At 55.3% G+C, this 15,660-nt stretch overlaps 7 protein-coding genes across 7 annotated transcripts; 4 read left to right on the forward strand and 3 right to left on the reverse strand.

Moving 5' to 3' along the window:
- Positions 1-24: 24 nt before the first annotated feature.
- On the reverse strand, positions 25-1,163 carry NCS54_00122100 (Hypothetical protein; the record flags this gene model as incomplete). The annotated part of the gene is made up of 3 exons (XM_053146852.1): positions 25-152; positions 205-941; positions 994-1,163. 3 exons carry the CDS (start codon positions 1,161-1,163, stop codon positions 25-27), a joined length of 1,035 nt encoding a protein of 344 aa, XP_053002827.1.
- Positions 1,164-1,908: 745 nt separating this feature from the next.
- NCS54_00122200 (Hypothetical protein) lies at positions 1,909-6,339 on the forward strand (the record flags this gene model as incomplete). Its single annotated transcript, XM_053146853.1, has 1 exon — positions 1,909-6,339. One exon carries the CDS (start codon positions 1,909-1,911, stop codon positions 6,337-6,339), a length of 4,431 nt encoding a protein of 1,476 aa, XP_053002828.1.
- Positions 6,340-6,720: 381 nt separating this feature from the next.
- NCS54_00122300 (PCI domain-containing protein) lies at positions 6,721-8,113 on the reverse strand (the record flags this gene model as incomplete). Its single annotated transcript, XM_053146854.1, has 3 exons — positions 6,721-7,727; positions 7,793-7,875; positions 7,932-8,113. The coding sequence occupies 3 exons, from the start codon at positions 8,111-8,113 to the stop codon at positions 6,721-6,723; spliced, it is 1,272 nt and encodes a 423-aa protein (XP_053002829.1).
- A 528-nt stretch (positions 8,114-8,641) lies between these two features.
- NCS54_00122400 (GrpE protein-like protein) lies at positions 8,642-9,444 on the forward strand (the record flags this gene model as incomplete). The annotated part of the gene is made up of 2 exons (XM_053146855.1): positions 8,642-8,944; positions 9,001-9,444. 2 exons carry the CDS (start codon positions 8,642-8,644, stop codon positions 9,442-9,444), a joined length of 747 nt encoding a protein of 248 aa, XP_053002830.1.
- Positions 9,445-10,509: 1,065 nt separating this feature from the next.
- On the reverse strand, positions 10,510-11,421 carry NCS54_00122500 (Hypothetical protein; the record flags this gene model as incomplete). The annotated part of the gene is made up of 3 exons (XM_053146856.1): positions 10,510-10,872; positions 10,925-11,128; positions 11,179-11,421. The coding sequence occupies 3 exons, from the start codon at positions 11,419-11,421 to the stop codon at positions 10,510-10,512; spliced, it is 810 nt and encodes a 269-aa protein (XP_053002831.1).
- Positions 11,422-12,055: 634 nt separating this feature from the next.
- Positions 12,056-12,815, forward strand: NCS54_00122600 (Elongin-C; the record flags this gene model as incomplete). The annotated part of the gene is made up of 3 exons (XM_053146857.1): positions 12,056-12,300; positions 12,593-12,733; positions 12,794-12,815. The coding sequence occupies exons 1-3, from the start codon at positions 12,131-12,133 to the stop codon at positions 12,813-12,815; spliced, it is 333 nt and encodes a 110-aa protein (XP_053002832.1). The 5' UTR covers positions 12,056-12,130.
- Positions 12,816-13,593: 778 nt separating this feature from the next.
- On the forward strand, positions 13,594-15,352 carry NCS54_00122700 (DBR1 domain-containing protein; the record flags this gene model as incomplete). The annotated part of the gene is made up of 3 exons (XM_053146858.1): positions 13,594-13,647; positions 13,704-13,805; positions 13,868-15,352. The coding sequence occupies 3 exons, from the start codon at positions 13,594-13,596 to the stop codon at positions 15,350-15,352; spliced, it is 1,641 nt and encodes a 546-aa protein (XP_053002833.1).
- Between the last annotated feature and the right edge of the window lie 308 nt (positions 15,353-15,660).

Genomic DNA, 15,660 nt, shown 5'->3' on the forward strand with positions numbered 1-15,660 from the left:
CTAACTGGGACTGTGAAGCATCGCTTAAGCCGCAACGCGTCGTCGAGCAGCCCCGGCCATGCGAAGTCGGACGGTCTGCTCATATAGCACATCCTTGAAGGCGAAGAGCAGGGCGGCAGTCAGCACGCTCTGGGTGACCTTGGGGCCAATGCCTGTTTCTCTGTTAGCATGCCGTTCCGTGTAAGTGTGTATATAGATACTGACCTCTGTAGAGACCAGAGTAACCACTCTCGCTCACAATGCGGCGGAGAGCGGCAAAAGAGCCCTCCTTCTTGCCCTCGCTCTGAACGTGCATCTGACTCTTGACAGTGATGTAGGGGTAGGTGATGGCGGTCGCAAACAGCTTGCCCAGAGCACCAAGGAAGAAGGCGATAGTAGGGGTAACCTTGCGGCGCTTCTCCACCGTGTTCTTCAGCTGCTCAAAGAGAGTGTACTGAAGAATGGGGTTGATGACGAGGACCAGGGCCGGAATGACACCGGCAAAGAGAGCCTGGGGGCCCTCGTTCTTGAGAAGCTGCAGCAGAGTGCCGATGGTGCTGGGGGGCTTGGAAGGCTTGGCCTCGGCACCGGCCTCGACGTCGTCCTTCTTCTTCTCCTGCTGGCGGGTGGTGACCCGGGTGTTGACGACCCAGATGGGGTTGGTGATGATGACGGTGGCGGACCCGGCGATGGCTCCGGCGATCATGGACTCGACCGTGGTGAGCTTCGCGCCGGCGCGGCCGGCCTTGGCAGCGGCCTTCTCAAAGAAGGTGCGGGTCCATTCGTACCAGTAGTAGTAAACAAAGTTGGTGATGCTGATGCCGAAGAGGGCCGAGTTAATACCGGAGTAGAGGCCCGAGATACCCTCACGGGCGATGATGTTGCCAACGGCCTCGCTGAACTTGCTCTCGGCCTTCTTGGACTCGACCTGGGCGCGCGTGGAGAGGGTGATGAGTGGGTACCTGGATGTTCGTCAGCTAGCGATCACGATGCGACACTGGGAACCAGCCCTACGTCAGGACCATGGACAGAAGACCACCACCAGCGCCGGCGAGGGCGTGAGCGACATTGTCGTTCTGGGGAATGGGCGCCTTCTCAGTGACGACAACCCTTGCGGGCGTGATCTCGACCTTTTCAGGTATCTCGACCTGGGGGGTCGTCTCCTTGTCGGCGTTGTCGGACATGATGCACGTCGGGGTATGCTTAAGCGAGCAGCGACAGACAGAAAGAGGCTTGAGCTTTCAATGTGTGGGAGGGGATGCGAATCGAGTCAAGCCAACGTCAGGCAAGGGGAATTGGGGAACTTATAAAAACCTGGGGAAAGGGAACGGTTTCGCGGGGCCGTGCTCGACTTAAAACCCAGTCAAGAACATGCGCATGCCTACCTAAGCCTGGTTTAAGGGCCTGGCTGGCTTAAAAGCGTCTATCTCGGGATCGGCGTCTGGTCAACTTGACTCGAGGAGGAGCCTGTGCCCCTAAAAATACCGAGGTCGGGACATGATACCGAGTAACCTTAGCTGGAACCGGCCAATGTTCCGCATCTGAAAATGAGGTCACCTCCTCCTTCCCCTCCACTTCTGTTGGTTGGACCGGCATGTGACGTGGGGAAGGCCAGGCCGGCAAGCCCAGCTCTTTGCCGTATCGCGCTAGACCTGATCAAGGCATTGTCAGGAGAGCCACTTTAAACGACCAAAACTCGGGATCTGAGGATCCCCAAACTCGGAGCCAAGGAGAAACAAAAAGTGCGGACGCGGCGTCCGCGCTAGGCCCCATCCAGGCCTAAGTAAACAAATCGACCGCCACACACGCTCCATCCTTGCAAGTCGCACACCCACACCGCGGGTTTAACCACCTTCAGCCCAGCGTCGCGGTATCTGGCATATCCCACCCATCCATGATTGTTTTGAGTAATTCTACCACTGCTCGTCAATGCCACGGCGCAGAAAGTCCGGTCTCGAGTCCGAAGCCTTCCAAGTCCGCTGGCACTCGGTTGCCAACATCGCCACGCCCAGTGCGGACATCATGTCGTCGCCTGATCCGCTCAACGACACCATCGATACGAGCGTGGTCCTGCCTTCATCAACGCGCCGCGTCCCCCGCAGCAGCCAACGGTCCAGCCGGTTCTCCACCCTGGGCACCTCGCCCAGGAAGCAGATGTTTGAGCTCGAGGTCGGCGACGATCGAGCTCCCCAGAAGCTGCTGGTGACGGTCGAGACGGAGGAGCCAAGCGCGACGGCGGGTCCGGGAAGCGCGCGACGAAAACTGTTCCAGACTTCGAGTCCTTTGTTACCAATGTCCAGGCGGAGAGAGATGGCGACCACGACGACTGTGCCTTTGAAGAAGGCCATTGAGGAGGAGATGGCCGACCCAAACGCGACCCCGAGGAGGAGGGGCCGGCCGAGGAAAACAAATGGAACACCTCTGCCCGGCGCAGGCACCAAGAGAAAGTCGGGAACTCCAATCAAGAAAACACCTAGGCGACCGCGATTATCGAAGGGTACAGAGACGGGGAATGAGACGGTAGGGTCCAACGCAGGCCGCACGCCAGGAACAAAGAGAAGAGGTCGACCGCCCAAGAATCGACCCGCTGAACCACCCAGCGAGCTGGGAACTGACGTGGATGGAGGAGCTGCTGATATCGAAAGGAGACGGCAGGAACTTGGTCCTGAAGAGGTGGCGGAAGTGATGAATGAAGCTGATGCGCTTCCCTCTCTTCGGGATGACGACTCTCAAGTTGACAATGAGATGACTCTGATCATCACTCCTTCAGAAGCTGAAGGGTTGCAAGCAAATCAAGCCCAGAATAATACCGCCCAGAACGATACTACGGCTCTGCCGCGTTCGGAGCCTGATTCGGATATTTGGATGGCTACTTTGGACGACGAACCAACCCCACGGCCTTCAAGTCGAATAGCGCAAAGAGAGCCCGCGCCCGCAAGCCCTGACCATGAACAGGAGGCTGATACTTCGGATTTTGGAGACTACGGATACCTTCCACCGGCTGGCAGCGATGTCTCTTCCGCAGACGAGCCTGAAAGTGAAATCCGACCAATGAATAACGACACCATTGCGGCTGGCGAAGACTTTAGCATGATTTTCATGGACTCTCTTCCATCGCTACAGGCGAACTTGCGCAGCTCCGTCCAGGAAGTCACTGAGAACGATATTGGCGAAGAAACGAGCATGATCATCAACAACACCCTTGAATCTCTGCGCCAGTCCTTGCAAGAGCGGGACAGGCCTAACACGGAGGCGGAACCCGCTGAAGCCCCCAAACCAGCTGAGCCTACCTCCTCTCCACCCCGAGAAGAACCTAGGAAACCCAGCATTCGTCCTCCCCTGACTTTTTCGCCGAATCGCAACATGTCCCCAAGGTGGCTTCGAAGCCCTCGGAGAATGGGATCTTCACCCTTACGGCGCCAAGTATTGGAGTTGAACGCAAGAGAGAATGCAGATGCGACACAGGAGGTACCAGAAGAGCATGACTCCCCTATTACTACTGGAGGCCAAAGATCGTCGGCCCCCCCAGATCATGAAGAGTCGAACTTGTATGATGACTCGTTTTCTGAAATCCCTGATGCTGTACTTGAAGCTGCGACGCCACGACGACCTCAAAGACATGTTGTGGATGAGACATTGTTGGAAGATGAAGATGTGGAAATGGAGGATGAGCAGCCTCCCCAGCCAGTCGAAGAGGAGGAAGAACAAGAGCACGCAGAGCAAGAGCAAGAGCAACAGCCAGAACAAGAGGAGGAACAAGAACAAGAACAGGAAGGGCAGAGAGATCCCCTGGTAGCTTCCAATGGAAGTGTCGTCTCTCGATCGGACGCTGGACGTCTCCCTACCCCTGACGATACCCCACCGCAACTTGATGCTCAAGAGGATCATGCCGAAAAATCGATACACATGTCGGGAACCTCGGCCACATCTACATCCCCTCGAGGCTCTTCTCCAGCTGCTCCATCGTCCGGGCAATCCTCGGCCAGCCAAGTCCAGATTGTTCCGGAAATTGTGGAGGAAGTCGTCGACGAAGATATCGAGGACGCTGTCGTGGATGAACCTGCTGAGGAGATGCAGGAGGATAACGAGCCGGAAGAGGACGAGGAATTACCGGATATCAACGAGCCGCGGCCAACAGGTTTATTTGTACCCAACGATGCCCGTCAGCCTGAGGTTACGCCACTCAACCAGATGACGTCTCCTCTTCAGGATCCCCAGTCACTTCTTCCAGAAGTAGTATCGGAGAAGGTGCTACGGCCTACACTCTCCCCTATCGTGCGAGCAGGACGGGCGTTGCAAAGCGTGACATCGGATCCTCCCTCGCCAGAGACACGTGAGCAACACCTGCGGAGCCCCTTCAGGAGCTCTGTGAGCAGAGAGCTGGGACCCCGGGAAACGCAGTCGATCCGACGTCTGAGCGCCAGCCCTGGGAGATCCGTTGCCTTCCCAGCAGTTACTCAAATACCCCCGGCCAACGAGGCATACGAGGATCCCTTTGGTACGGACACCAGACACACTGGTCAAGCTAGCTTTATGGAAGCGCTTGAGAGAAGTGGCGGTGATCCTTCACCACAGCGGTCACGGAGATCATCTCGGGAGTCTACGGCAAACTCTCTCCGTTTCCAGCCTCGCAGTGAGGATGGAATGAGTTGGGTGGAGAACGAGGGCCCTATCAGCGCAAATCTTCGTGGCGATGTTCCGCTTGAGGCCTTTGCTCGATCGACAGTTGGGAAGGCAAAGAGCCCAGCTATAGATCGAGGCCAACTAGATGGCGCAACGGACGAGGCAGATGAGGAGCCTGAACAGGATGGTGACGATATGGACATTTGGGAGTTTGAAGCACAGCGGTCGTCTCCTCGCGCGGCTCGCCAACACTCCAGGGAGAAGACGGCTGAGGCTCCCGTAACTAGGCGGAGCACCCTACCTAGCCCCTGGACGAAACGCACAAGTCGTGAGGCACAGCGTGAGATAGAACCCGTTGCCCAAAGGAACGTTCAGGAAGTCACAGAAGAAGCCAACGAAGAGGAAGAGGCGGAGGAGGTGGTAGAGGAGGGAGCAGACGCGGAAGCATCAGACGCTGATGCCACTGAGGACGCAGCACCGGAGCCAGCTCAAGCAGAGGAATACTCACTTCTCTCCCAGAGGGGCAACGCCCAGCAGCAGCAGAACAAGGCCCCGGAGTCTGCAGTCAAGGCTAGTCGCTTCGACCTTTCTACCTTCTTCTCCTCACCAGCGACTATCCCAGGGATGCTAGCCGAGAAGTTTCTGTCAGCCAAGAAGCCTGCATCCCGACCGGCTGAGCCCGAACCGGTGGAAACAGAGCCCACCCTACCAACAAGTTCCATGTTTCCACAGTTGCCACAGCAGGAATTACGACCTCGAGCAGGGCCTCGGGCCGGTTTTTTTTCTCCTGTCCGCGCTCCACAGCCAGTATCAAGGCGGCATGAAGAGGAAGCAGAATCACAAGGGGCTTCTACAGAGCAGGAAGGGACTGAGGGCCAGTCAGAACCTGAAGAACTTGAAGAGCACGAGATGCCCTCGGTGCCACAGAAGAGGAACTTCACACCTCAGCGAAGACAACCGAGCCAGTCCTTCTTCAGGACTTCGACCCAACAACCTTCTGCACCAGCTACTAGCGCGCCCACTCCGCCAAGGATGCAGCTCTCCCATGCCGACATCCAGAGGTGGCAGCAAGAGACTTCAAATGCTAGCGAGGACTCCCCTGAGCCATCTCGACCCCTCCTCAGACCTCTCCCACCTAAGAACGCGTCCCCAACCAAGTCGAGTCTGCGCTCTCCCCTGAAACCACATACACCCGGTCGTGTGGTTGAGTTCACCAGCAGCGTTCTCTCTCCTGTCGAGCAGGCCAAAGCTCGACAGCAACGCAGACTATCCAATTCGTCTGCAGCATCGCAGTCTAGCAACACAGCTCAGCGTCCACGTCTGAGACCACCGCCCCGGCAGAATGCCAACAAGGAGAATGCCGTGGCTTCTGACGTCTCCATGTCTGACGCCTCACCCGTTACAAAACAACAACAGCCCCAGCCGCTGTCCAAGACAGTCTGGACACGGCAGCACTGGCTCTTTCTGGACGAGCTGCTTCAGCTACGCCGCCAGGGGCCCTATCGCACGAACTACGAGCGCCGCTCAGACAAGTATCTAGGCAAGACAGTCAAGAGCCAGGGCGAATCCATGACGTTGGAGCGCTGGCACCTCGACTGCGTCGACGCCTTTAAGGCCGAGGTCGGCGGCTGGGACGAGGCCTCTCTGGCAAAGAGACTGTTTGCCCTGATCCTCGGCGAGGAGAGGAGGAGTCGAGGCGTCGTCGACAGACCTTCATCACGAGTCATGTTTCACTGAAGATTTTTTTTGGAATCGAGTTTTATGAAAGTATGGGAATTAGCTGGTCTAGCATGCATGAGGCGTTTCGATGAGTTGTCCTTTGGAGGAGATACCAATTTGTATCGTTCAAGCATCGCATTGCATTGTATTGCAATTGCTGGTTATACGCCTACCCACGCACACACATCACCACATACCCCTTTTTTACAAAGCACCGTTATTTAGGATATGAAAGTTAGATATAGCAGTACAAAGCACATGAACAATAACGCAGCGATGAAAAAAATGCTCAGCATAGACGATTCTGTTCCCTCTTGAAACGCCTGATCTACTGTGTGACATATTACATACAGATGCGCGGCGCACTCCCGCCGCCCCAGATAGCCCAGCCCATCCCCTCTATTCCAGCATGGACGCCTGGTTCGTGTACAATACATCCACCACGTTGCTCAGCTTCTCAATAGTGGCGAGAGCCGCGTCGTACGACTCATCCCGCTGCGTCTCGTCAAAGATGATGAGGCAGCCAGCGCCCTGGTCCAGGACGCCGATGATGACCTTGTCGAGGATCATCTGCGACAGTTTTCGCTCCACCTGCTGAGTGTCGAGGCCAACCATCTTGGCGATGTGGTCGATCTCGACGCGCGAGAAGGGCTCGATGACCTTGATAAGGTTCTGCTCGAGCATAGCATCGTAGAGGCGGCGGAGGTGGTTACGGATAAAGGCGTCGCTTCCCAGTTCGTAGCGGTAAGAAGAGAGGGCACGCTCGTACTCCTCAAGTGACCGATTTGAGTGAGCGCGGGCGATGGCCTTCATGGCCTCAAGGTTCTTGCCGGCGTACTTGAGAGCCTGCTTCGAGGTCATGAGGTTGTTGACGTCGTCAACGAGGTTAAGCATGATCTTGCAGAGAAGCATGTACTGGAGAGCAGCCTGAGCCTTGGGGCCCTCGTCTTGGGTGTGGTATCCATCGAGAGCCTCGATAAAGTAGGAAAAGGCAGTGTTGAAGTCCTTGTCCTCGGCGTGGAGCATACCGCTCTGCATGTCGAGGTTGGCCTGCAGCAGCGGGGGGGTATAGACACTGGCAGCGCTCGTGCGTGCGCTGGTCAAGGCGGCGCGGGCCTTGGGGATGTTGCCGAGGGCGTGGTAGACCCTCGACTCTAGGAGTTGGACCTCGACGAGGCGGAGCTTGTCGTCGAGGCGCTTGAGCTCGCGGAGGAGGCCGTTGATGAGGCCGAGAGCTTCATAGTAGGACTGCTTGGCCATCTGCAGGGCGACGAGGCGGACCTCGAGGTCCTGGCGCTGGAAGGCGCGGCGCTCGGCGGTGGCCCATTCTATGCAGTCCTTGGTGACGGCGATCTCGATATCGGTGCTGTTGGGGATTTCCTTGAAGAGGTCGAGCAGCTGGCGAACTACGTCACCGTGTTAGCTGGGGGATATGGACGTAAGCGCAAGGGCTTATAAGACAAAGGCATACCCAGCTTTGCCGACTTGGCCTTGGCAAAGGAAGAGAATACTGATCGGCTCTCCTTGACTAGATCCACAAGCTCCTGTGTCTTCCTGCAGTCGTCGTTAGCGGGGGACAGCAATAGATAGTATTGACAGGCAGCGCGCACTTCTCGTCCCGGTACAGCTCACCCAGGCTGATCAAGGCCGTCTCATACTCGCGGGTGGCAGCATCGGATGTGGCGCTGGGCGCCTGGGAGATGATTTCCTTGTAGATGGCCTCAGCCTTCCTCGGGTCTGACTTGGCGAGCTTCTGTGCTTCCTGGACCCTCGCCGATTCGGCCGCCGCCATTGTGAGAGGAGTAGTTGCGCGGGTCGGAGGGGTGTTCGTAGATGGTGATGGGTGGGCGGCGAGGGCAGTTGGCAAGCGTTGTGGCGTTGATGAGGGTGGAATGGTTGTCGTCAGGATGGTGTTTGTTTCGTTGGATGAGGCAGAGGCAGACACACTGAAGCAATAGCTAGCCTTCCGTGCCTCCAGGTTGCCAGAGCACGACGTAGGCCAGCAAAGGGTGGGTCCTTGCTAGTTATCATGAGGGGTGATTGGCCAACTCCAGCGGGGCATGAGCTCTGGCGGGCTTTCGTTGATCCGCCGCTACGTACCTTGCCCTCCAATGCTGGAAGCTTCCCCGGCAGCGCAGCCGGCGCCAGCCTCTGGATCATGCCGACAGCTTAAAATTTCAGTCCTAACTCGGAGTGGAGGGGATCTAAACTTCCTGATCATACAGCCCGCTACATAAGCCCACCAGTTTCAATTCTCTTCTCCTACCTCCAATCTCTCTTCACTCCCATATATTCACCCCCTTCCTCTAATTCATTCACAATGTTCCGCCAGGCCGTCACTGCTTCCTCCCGAGCCCTTCGCGCCGCTTCCCGCGCCGCCGCCGCCCCTCGGCCCTTCATCCAGTCGCAATTCCAGTCGGCGCCCGCCTTCACCCTCAGAGCCGCCCAGCCCGCCGTGTCAAGATGGTACAGCGATGCGAAGGAGTCTGACTCTGCAAAGCCTGCCGAGGAGGTCAAGACGGAGACCAAGAAGGAGGAGAAGAGCGCCAATGGCGAGGCCGACTCTGTTGCCGAGCTGAAGAAGGCCCTCGAGGCCAAGGAGGCCGAGGCCCGAGACTGGAAGGTTAGTGACCCATCGACAAGTCACACAATCCCTCACATATACTAACTATACACTAGGACAAGTGCCTGCGCACTGTCGCCGACTTCCGCAACCTTCAAGAGCGCACCCAGCGTGAGGTCAAGACGGCCCGCGACTTTGCCATCCAAAAGTTCGCCAAGGATCTCGTCGACAGCGTCGATAACCTGGACCGCGCCCTGGGCATGGTGCCCCAGGAGAAGCTCAACGTCGATGAGAAGCCCGAGCACCTTCAGGACCTCGCGAACCTGTACGAGGGTCTCAAGATGACCGAGGACATCCTCATGAGCACTCTCAAGAAGCATGGCCTCGAGCGCCTCAACCCTGAGGGCGACAAGTTCAACCCCAACGAGCAGGAGGCCACCTTCATGGCCCCCCAGCCCGACAAGGAGGACAACACCGTCTTCTTTGTCCAGCAGAAGGGCTTCAAGCTCAACGGCCGGGTGCTGCGCGCCGCCAAGGTCGGTGTCGTCAAGAACAACTAAACTACTCTAATGCCCGGGGGGAGGGATTCTTCCCGGGCCGCAATTGCGTGTACTATTAAAGGGTTATCGGTCGGCGTTGGCTCACAGTGTATAATGAATGCTCCTCTCATGATGACGGTTAAAAGATGCTGGGACAAAAGAAAAAGTTTACAAGAGCTGGGACCTTGTACATAAAGAAGATGTGTATAACACAGGCGAGCGGGGTCCAAGGCGGACTGAAGGGAAGTCGCTACTATTTCTTGCATGAAATGACCTTGGGGGATTTGGCTGTACCAACTTTGATCTCGGACTCTCTAGGATATACCCACCCAATGAAGATGTCGAGAGTATCTTGCTCACTCTGGTCCATATAATCATGTCTTGCCATTGTGGATGCTTCATGATATAACACAAACCTTGCCTCACAACACACCTCACAATAAGACACATACACACGCACGCACGCACAAACTGCTTTTAAAGATGTTTTCAAAAACCCTACCCCAACAACCCTATCGAGTGAACAGTGCCATACTACAAACAAGAAAAAAAAGACCATCAACAAGTTGTAGAGGCATCTAGAAAGTGCTCTGCCCAGATGCCGCCCCAGTACAAAGAAATAGCCCGATTGTTGTCCTCCCTCCATCCTTGATCTTCTAAATCACTCCATAATCCCAATGCGTTGCGTGCCGTGCCATGCCAAACCATCATCCATCTGAACACCACTCTGTGTGTCCCCTATACCTCCGAGGCGATCCCCAGATGATCGAGGGAGCGCTTCCCAATAATCTCTGCCGGTTCACCTCCGAGGCTCATTCCCTCGTAGGATCTTCTGTCGATGTTGAACAGTGATAAAACAGAAAGAGAAAAAAAAAAAGGAAAAGATAACATAAAGTGCAATCGTTATAAGAAACACTGTTCATGCGATGGTCATTACAACTCTTTTAATGCCGTCCCGCTCTGCTGCCTCCTCTCTATTGCGCTTGACCCCCCTCTCCCCAGGAGAGGTGAGACCAAGAACTGAAGGACAGTCTCGAGTCGGAAAAGCTCCTCAATCCAAAGCAATCATCTCAGGCTGTGGACGCCTTAGAGGAATTGACACTTTCTCTTCTTCCTCTTAACGGGTCCCGCCCCGGGAAGTGATGACCTCCCCTCGTTGGCAGAGCTCGAAGCCACTGCTGAAGCCTCAAGGGTTTTCCGGTCATTGGCCACGACAGTAAGAATGGCCTGCTCAAAGATCTCATCAACTCCGCGCATCTCCTTGCTGCTACACTCCATGTACTGCGCACCCATCTTCTTAGCGACAGCCATACCCTGCTCGGTAGTGACTGGCGTAAGTCCTTGGGTCTTGAGCATGTCGATACATGTCTTCTTGTAGCGGAGATCTGACTTGAGTCCGACCAGAACAAGCGGCGTGTATGGGCAGAAGTGCAGAACCTCGGGGTACCACTGCGAAGACATGGTTAGTACTCTACTGACACCCAAGAGGGGGGATTCTTACCTTATCGAGCACATTGTCTATCGAGTTGGGGCAGTCAATGGCAAAGCATACAAAGATGAGGTCGGTCTCGGGGTATGAGAGCGGTCGGAGACGGTCATATTCTTCTTGGCCTGCAGTATCCCACAATGCAAGTTCCACCGTCTTACCGGTGGGCGGATGGATAGGGTAGGTGATGTAGTTCTCAAAGACGGTCGGCACATATTTCTAGGAGCGGTCAGCATTCGTTTTGAGGCGGACGAGAAAGTGTCGTTTACCTCGGGGAAATATCCTTGGCTGTAACTGATAAGAAGACAAGTCTTGCCGCAGCCACCATCGCCGACAACCACAATCTTCTTGGAGTAGGTGGGAGCCTCTGTGACGTGAGTCGCTGCCGACTCGCGGCCCGTCGACGAGCTCATAGTGGTGCTGACGGTGCCCTCGCTGGAGCGGGTGCGCTGTTGACGTCGGGGCTGCTCGAGGGTGTCGTAGTAAGAGTTGCGATAGTAGGATGATGCCATGCTTGGGCGCAAGGCGGTCACTCAGAGGGTTGGCGGTGGAGATTTGTCTCAGCCGTCAACCTCGTGGCCTGGTCGGCAGAGATTGAAAAACTCGGCCAGGCGATGTGCGTCGTCTCGTCTATGCAGAAAGGCTGCAGAGGCAGGATACAAGAGTAGAATCGGCTGTGTTCGTCGAAGCGATGCGGGGTGGAAGGGAATCGGCCGATGAGATAAACGTGAGATGTAGAGATGTGTATGATAAGGTGATGGATGACCTTTAGACGAGGGCGACTGAGAGGCAAAACAGCTCTTGAGGATCGTGGATGCTCGAGTTGAGTTGGAGATGTGATGTCTGCTGCAAGTTTGGACTGGCTGCGCAGGTCAAACGAGCGGAAGGACTGTGGGAGTCAAGTCTCAAGTGTGGCTTTGTTGCGCCCCAAGTTACCCGAGTAAACATGTTGACGGGGCAACTGCGGAAAGCTGAAGCAGCGCCAAACTTTCCACTAGCATCGGATGTCAGAGTGACGGACGAGGAGAGAAGAGGGTGGAGGCCCGTGCACGTGCCCAACCGAAAAATTTCCCATGTGGCTGGGGCTTATCGCGCCCATGATTCGTCCAGACGCGTTCTCGTAAATGCACTTCTCTCACAAATCCTTCTGCAAGGGGCTTCTTCTTTCTTTTCCTTTCACATCACAACTGCCGCAACATCTCAGGACAACCGTCAGTCAGCATGGACTTTCCAGAGCCCAGCAAGTACATCACCCTCGTCTCTGGTGATGGCTTCGAGTTTGTCGTCCTGCGCAAGGCCGCCCTCGTCAGCCCCATCATCAAAGGCATGCTCGACGTGAGGAGTCAGTTCGCCGAGGCTCAAGATGCCCGGTGCGTCTTCCAGGAGATGAGGTAGGTCGATGCCATCAACGTGCTGGCCATGTTTGTTCAGCCGCCTCTTCCAACCCCGGTCTTCCCAAGTCCTTGGATGGCCTCAGCCGTGGCCATGGCTTGCTCTGTGGATTGATGACAAAATTCACGACACATTCCTGACAGAACGATTGAGATATTTCTCGGTCGGGCTGGCTGATTGCTCACTACACTTGACCTGACCACAACCGCACCCGGCCTCATCTGCGCTCATCTTTTGCTGGCTGCATGCTGAACTGGAAGAGCAAGACGCTGATGAATGGTGGAATCGCAGCGCCATGGTATTGGACAAGGTCGTCGAGTACTTTCACTACTGGTACCGTTACCGCGACAGCGAGGATGTTCCCGACATGGACATCCCGGTCGAGCTCTGCCTTGAGCTGTTGGCCGCAGCAGATTATCTGGGCCTGGACCAGTATGCAGCCCAGCCGCGCGCATTGCTCCAGTGGGATGCATTGATACTAATTTCGGCTAGGGCAAACATGAGCTTGAAGTGAAGAATTTTCTTCATTTCAGATTCTGCGGGCTGGACTTTTCTACTCTTTTCTTTACTCTACACATCTGCACCTCGCATTGTTGGCCAGGGCTACAATTTCGGAGTTGGGGAGTTGGGTAAGGATACAGATGACTTTGCTACACTGCAGACGAGATTCTGCGGCGCATTCGAGAAGCATCATTGATGCTATTACGAATAATGATGATGAACTCACATTCAAGATATGGTTTGAAGACTCACCCAAGGCAACACAGGCGTGACAACAATCCCATTTCAGCATATGCGTTCTTCTCTTCTGCTCCTCCGTGGGTCGAACGTCTATTAGAGATGGAAGATGGAAGTATCCCTCTCACTCTGCGTGACTCAGTTGACGCATTGAGCTTTCGCTTTTTCTGAAGGGCAACATTTCTTTGACGTGACTCTGATTTTGTCGTAGTTCCGTAATATCTACCTCCATATTGTATCATGGAGGATGTGCCATTCCTTTGATCTCGTAGTGTATAGAGAGTCCAATGCGTACCTATGCCATCTAAATCTGTTCCATTGGTCAATAAAGCCTCTCTACCACTAGCTCTCTCCATTCCTTCCCTCCATCTTGATCTCTAATGTCTAATCAGTTTTGCCGTCAAGCACATGGCATGTAAATTTAGAGGCAATTTCTCTTTTGGAAGGTTGTCTTGGTGTCACGTTGCCAGCGACCGTTCTGCCGTAAGTCGAAGACTTCTCTGCGTGACCGCTAGCTCGCAAGTTCCCAACTCCAATACTTCAGAAAACGCAAAATGGCCGCCAACACATTCGAGACGCAGGGCGTCCGTGTTGCGGTTGAAGGATGCGTGAGTGCTCTTGATGATTCATTTATTGACCGAGATGAAGACTGACCAGCTCCAAGGGCCACGGTACACTCGATGCCATCTACGCCTCTGTCGCCGAGTCGTGCAAGCATCGCGGGTGGGATGGCGTTGATGTCCTCATTATCGGCGGCGACTTTCAGGTATTTTGGCTCTCGATATCAACTCCGGTACTCTCTAGGCACATGCTCACCACTCACCGCAGTCGGTTCGGAATGCTGCAGATTTGAGTATCATGTCTTGTCCTGTCAAGTATCGCCACCTCGGAGACTTTCCCAAGTACTACTCTGGAGAATGCAAAGCTCCTTACCTGACTATATTCATTGCTGGCAACCATGAAGCCAGCTCTCATCTATGGGAGCTCTACTACGGTGGCTGGGTCGCGCCCAACATTTACTATCTCGGCGCCGCCAACGTCTTGCGTCTCGGTCCGCTGCGCATTGCTGGTCTCTCTGGCATTTGGAAGGGCTTTGACTACCGCAAGTCGCACCACGAGCGGCTTCCCTTTAACCAAGACGATGTTAAGTCATGGTACCACGTCCGTGAGTTTGATGTTCGCAAACTACTACAGGTGCGGACGCAGGTGGATGTCGGTCTCAGTCATGACTGGCCGCGCGCTATCGAGAAGCATGGTGACCAGGAGTGGTTGTTCAGGAAGAAGCGGGATTTCCGCCAAGAGTCGAAAGATGGCACCCTCGGAAGTGTTGCCGCAGAGTACGTCATGGACCGCCTACGACCGCCCTACTGGTTCTCTGCCCATCTGCACGTCAAGTTCGGTGCTCTCAAGACCTATGAAGATGCAGAGGTGCCTGCACCAGAGCCAAGCAAGGAACCAACTGCTTCTGAGCCTGTGGCGGCCGCGGAAACGAACCCTGACGAGATCGACTTGGACTTGGACGATGAAGATGGGGAGGAGGCCAAACCAGAGGCGAAGCAGGAGACCAAGGAGAGTGAACCCAAACAGAAGGAGGTGGCGGAAGAGTCAAATGCGGTATCTGATGCGCTGAGGGCACAACTCCCTGCATCTTTTGCTCGTCCGCAGCCAAAGAAGTCACCAGGCCAACCAGTGCCCCCTGGCATCACCAACAAGCAGGTCCGGTTCCTTGCTCTAGACAAGTGCTTGCCCGGACGACACTTCCTGCAGCTCTGCGAGATTCAGCCCTTCAAATCGGAGACGAGCTCTGAGTATCCTCCGGCTAAGGAATCACCTCGGTATCGACTGCAGTATGACCCAGAATGGCTTGCAATCACTCGCGTCTTTCACGATTCTCTTGTCATTGGAGATCGAAACGCCCAGACACCGCCTGATTTGGGCGAAGAGCAGTACCTACCGCTCATCGAAGCCGAACAAAAATGGGTGGAAGACAACATCGTCAAGCCTGGCAAGCTAGACGTGCCGTACAACTTTGAGGTTACCGCTCCACCATATGTCGCCGGGACCCCAGAAATCGTCGACGAGCAGCCGGAGGAATATACCAGCCCACAAACTGTTGCTTTCTGCGAGCTGCTCGGAATCACCAACAAATGGAACGCGAGCCAGGAGGAGAGGCAAGAAAGAAGAGCTCAAGGCCCCGCCGAGTCAGAGAGACGCTCGTTTGGCGGGGGCAGAGGTTCCGGTCATGGTAGAGGCCGAGGAGGTGGCCGAGGGCGAGGAAGGGGTCGGGGAAGAGGTCATAGGGGCAGATGGTAATGATGAGGGCCCATACTTGATCAAACGGAATGCTTGCTCAACCCAGGCTTGGCCAGATGTGATGGAGGGTGTCCATAGGCTTCTGCCTGATTCAGTGCTGGTTCCCGGGATCTATGGGCCAGCAGAGTCAGGGTGATCAAAGAACGAGCATGCAAACTTGTATATATCTCTAATTTTTACTAGGGGTTGTTGAGGTAGTAATAATGCAGCCTTGGTGTTGTCTTGAGGCATCTCCATCCAAGTTGCATCTCCAGCACTACTTTGCTCAGGTAGCCACTCCAGCCTATTGCTTCAGAGCACAGGCTTGT

The sequence above is a fragment of the Fusarium falciforme genome, chromosome 1, assembly GCF_026873545.1.
Source record: "Fusarium falciforme chromosome 1, complete sequence".
Lineage (NCBI taxonomy): Eukaryota > Fungi > Ascomycota > Sordariomycetes > Hypocreales > Nectriaceae > Fusarium > Fusarium falciforme.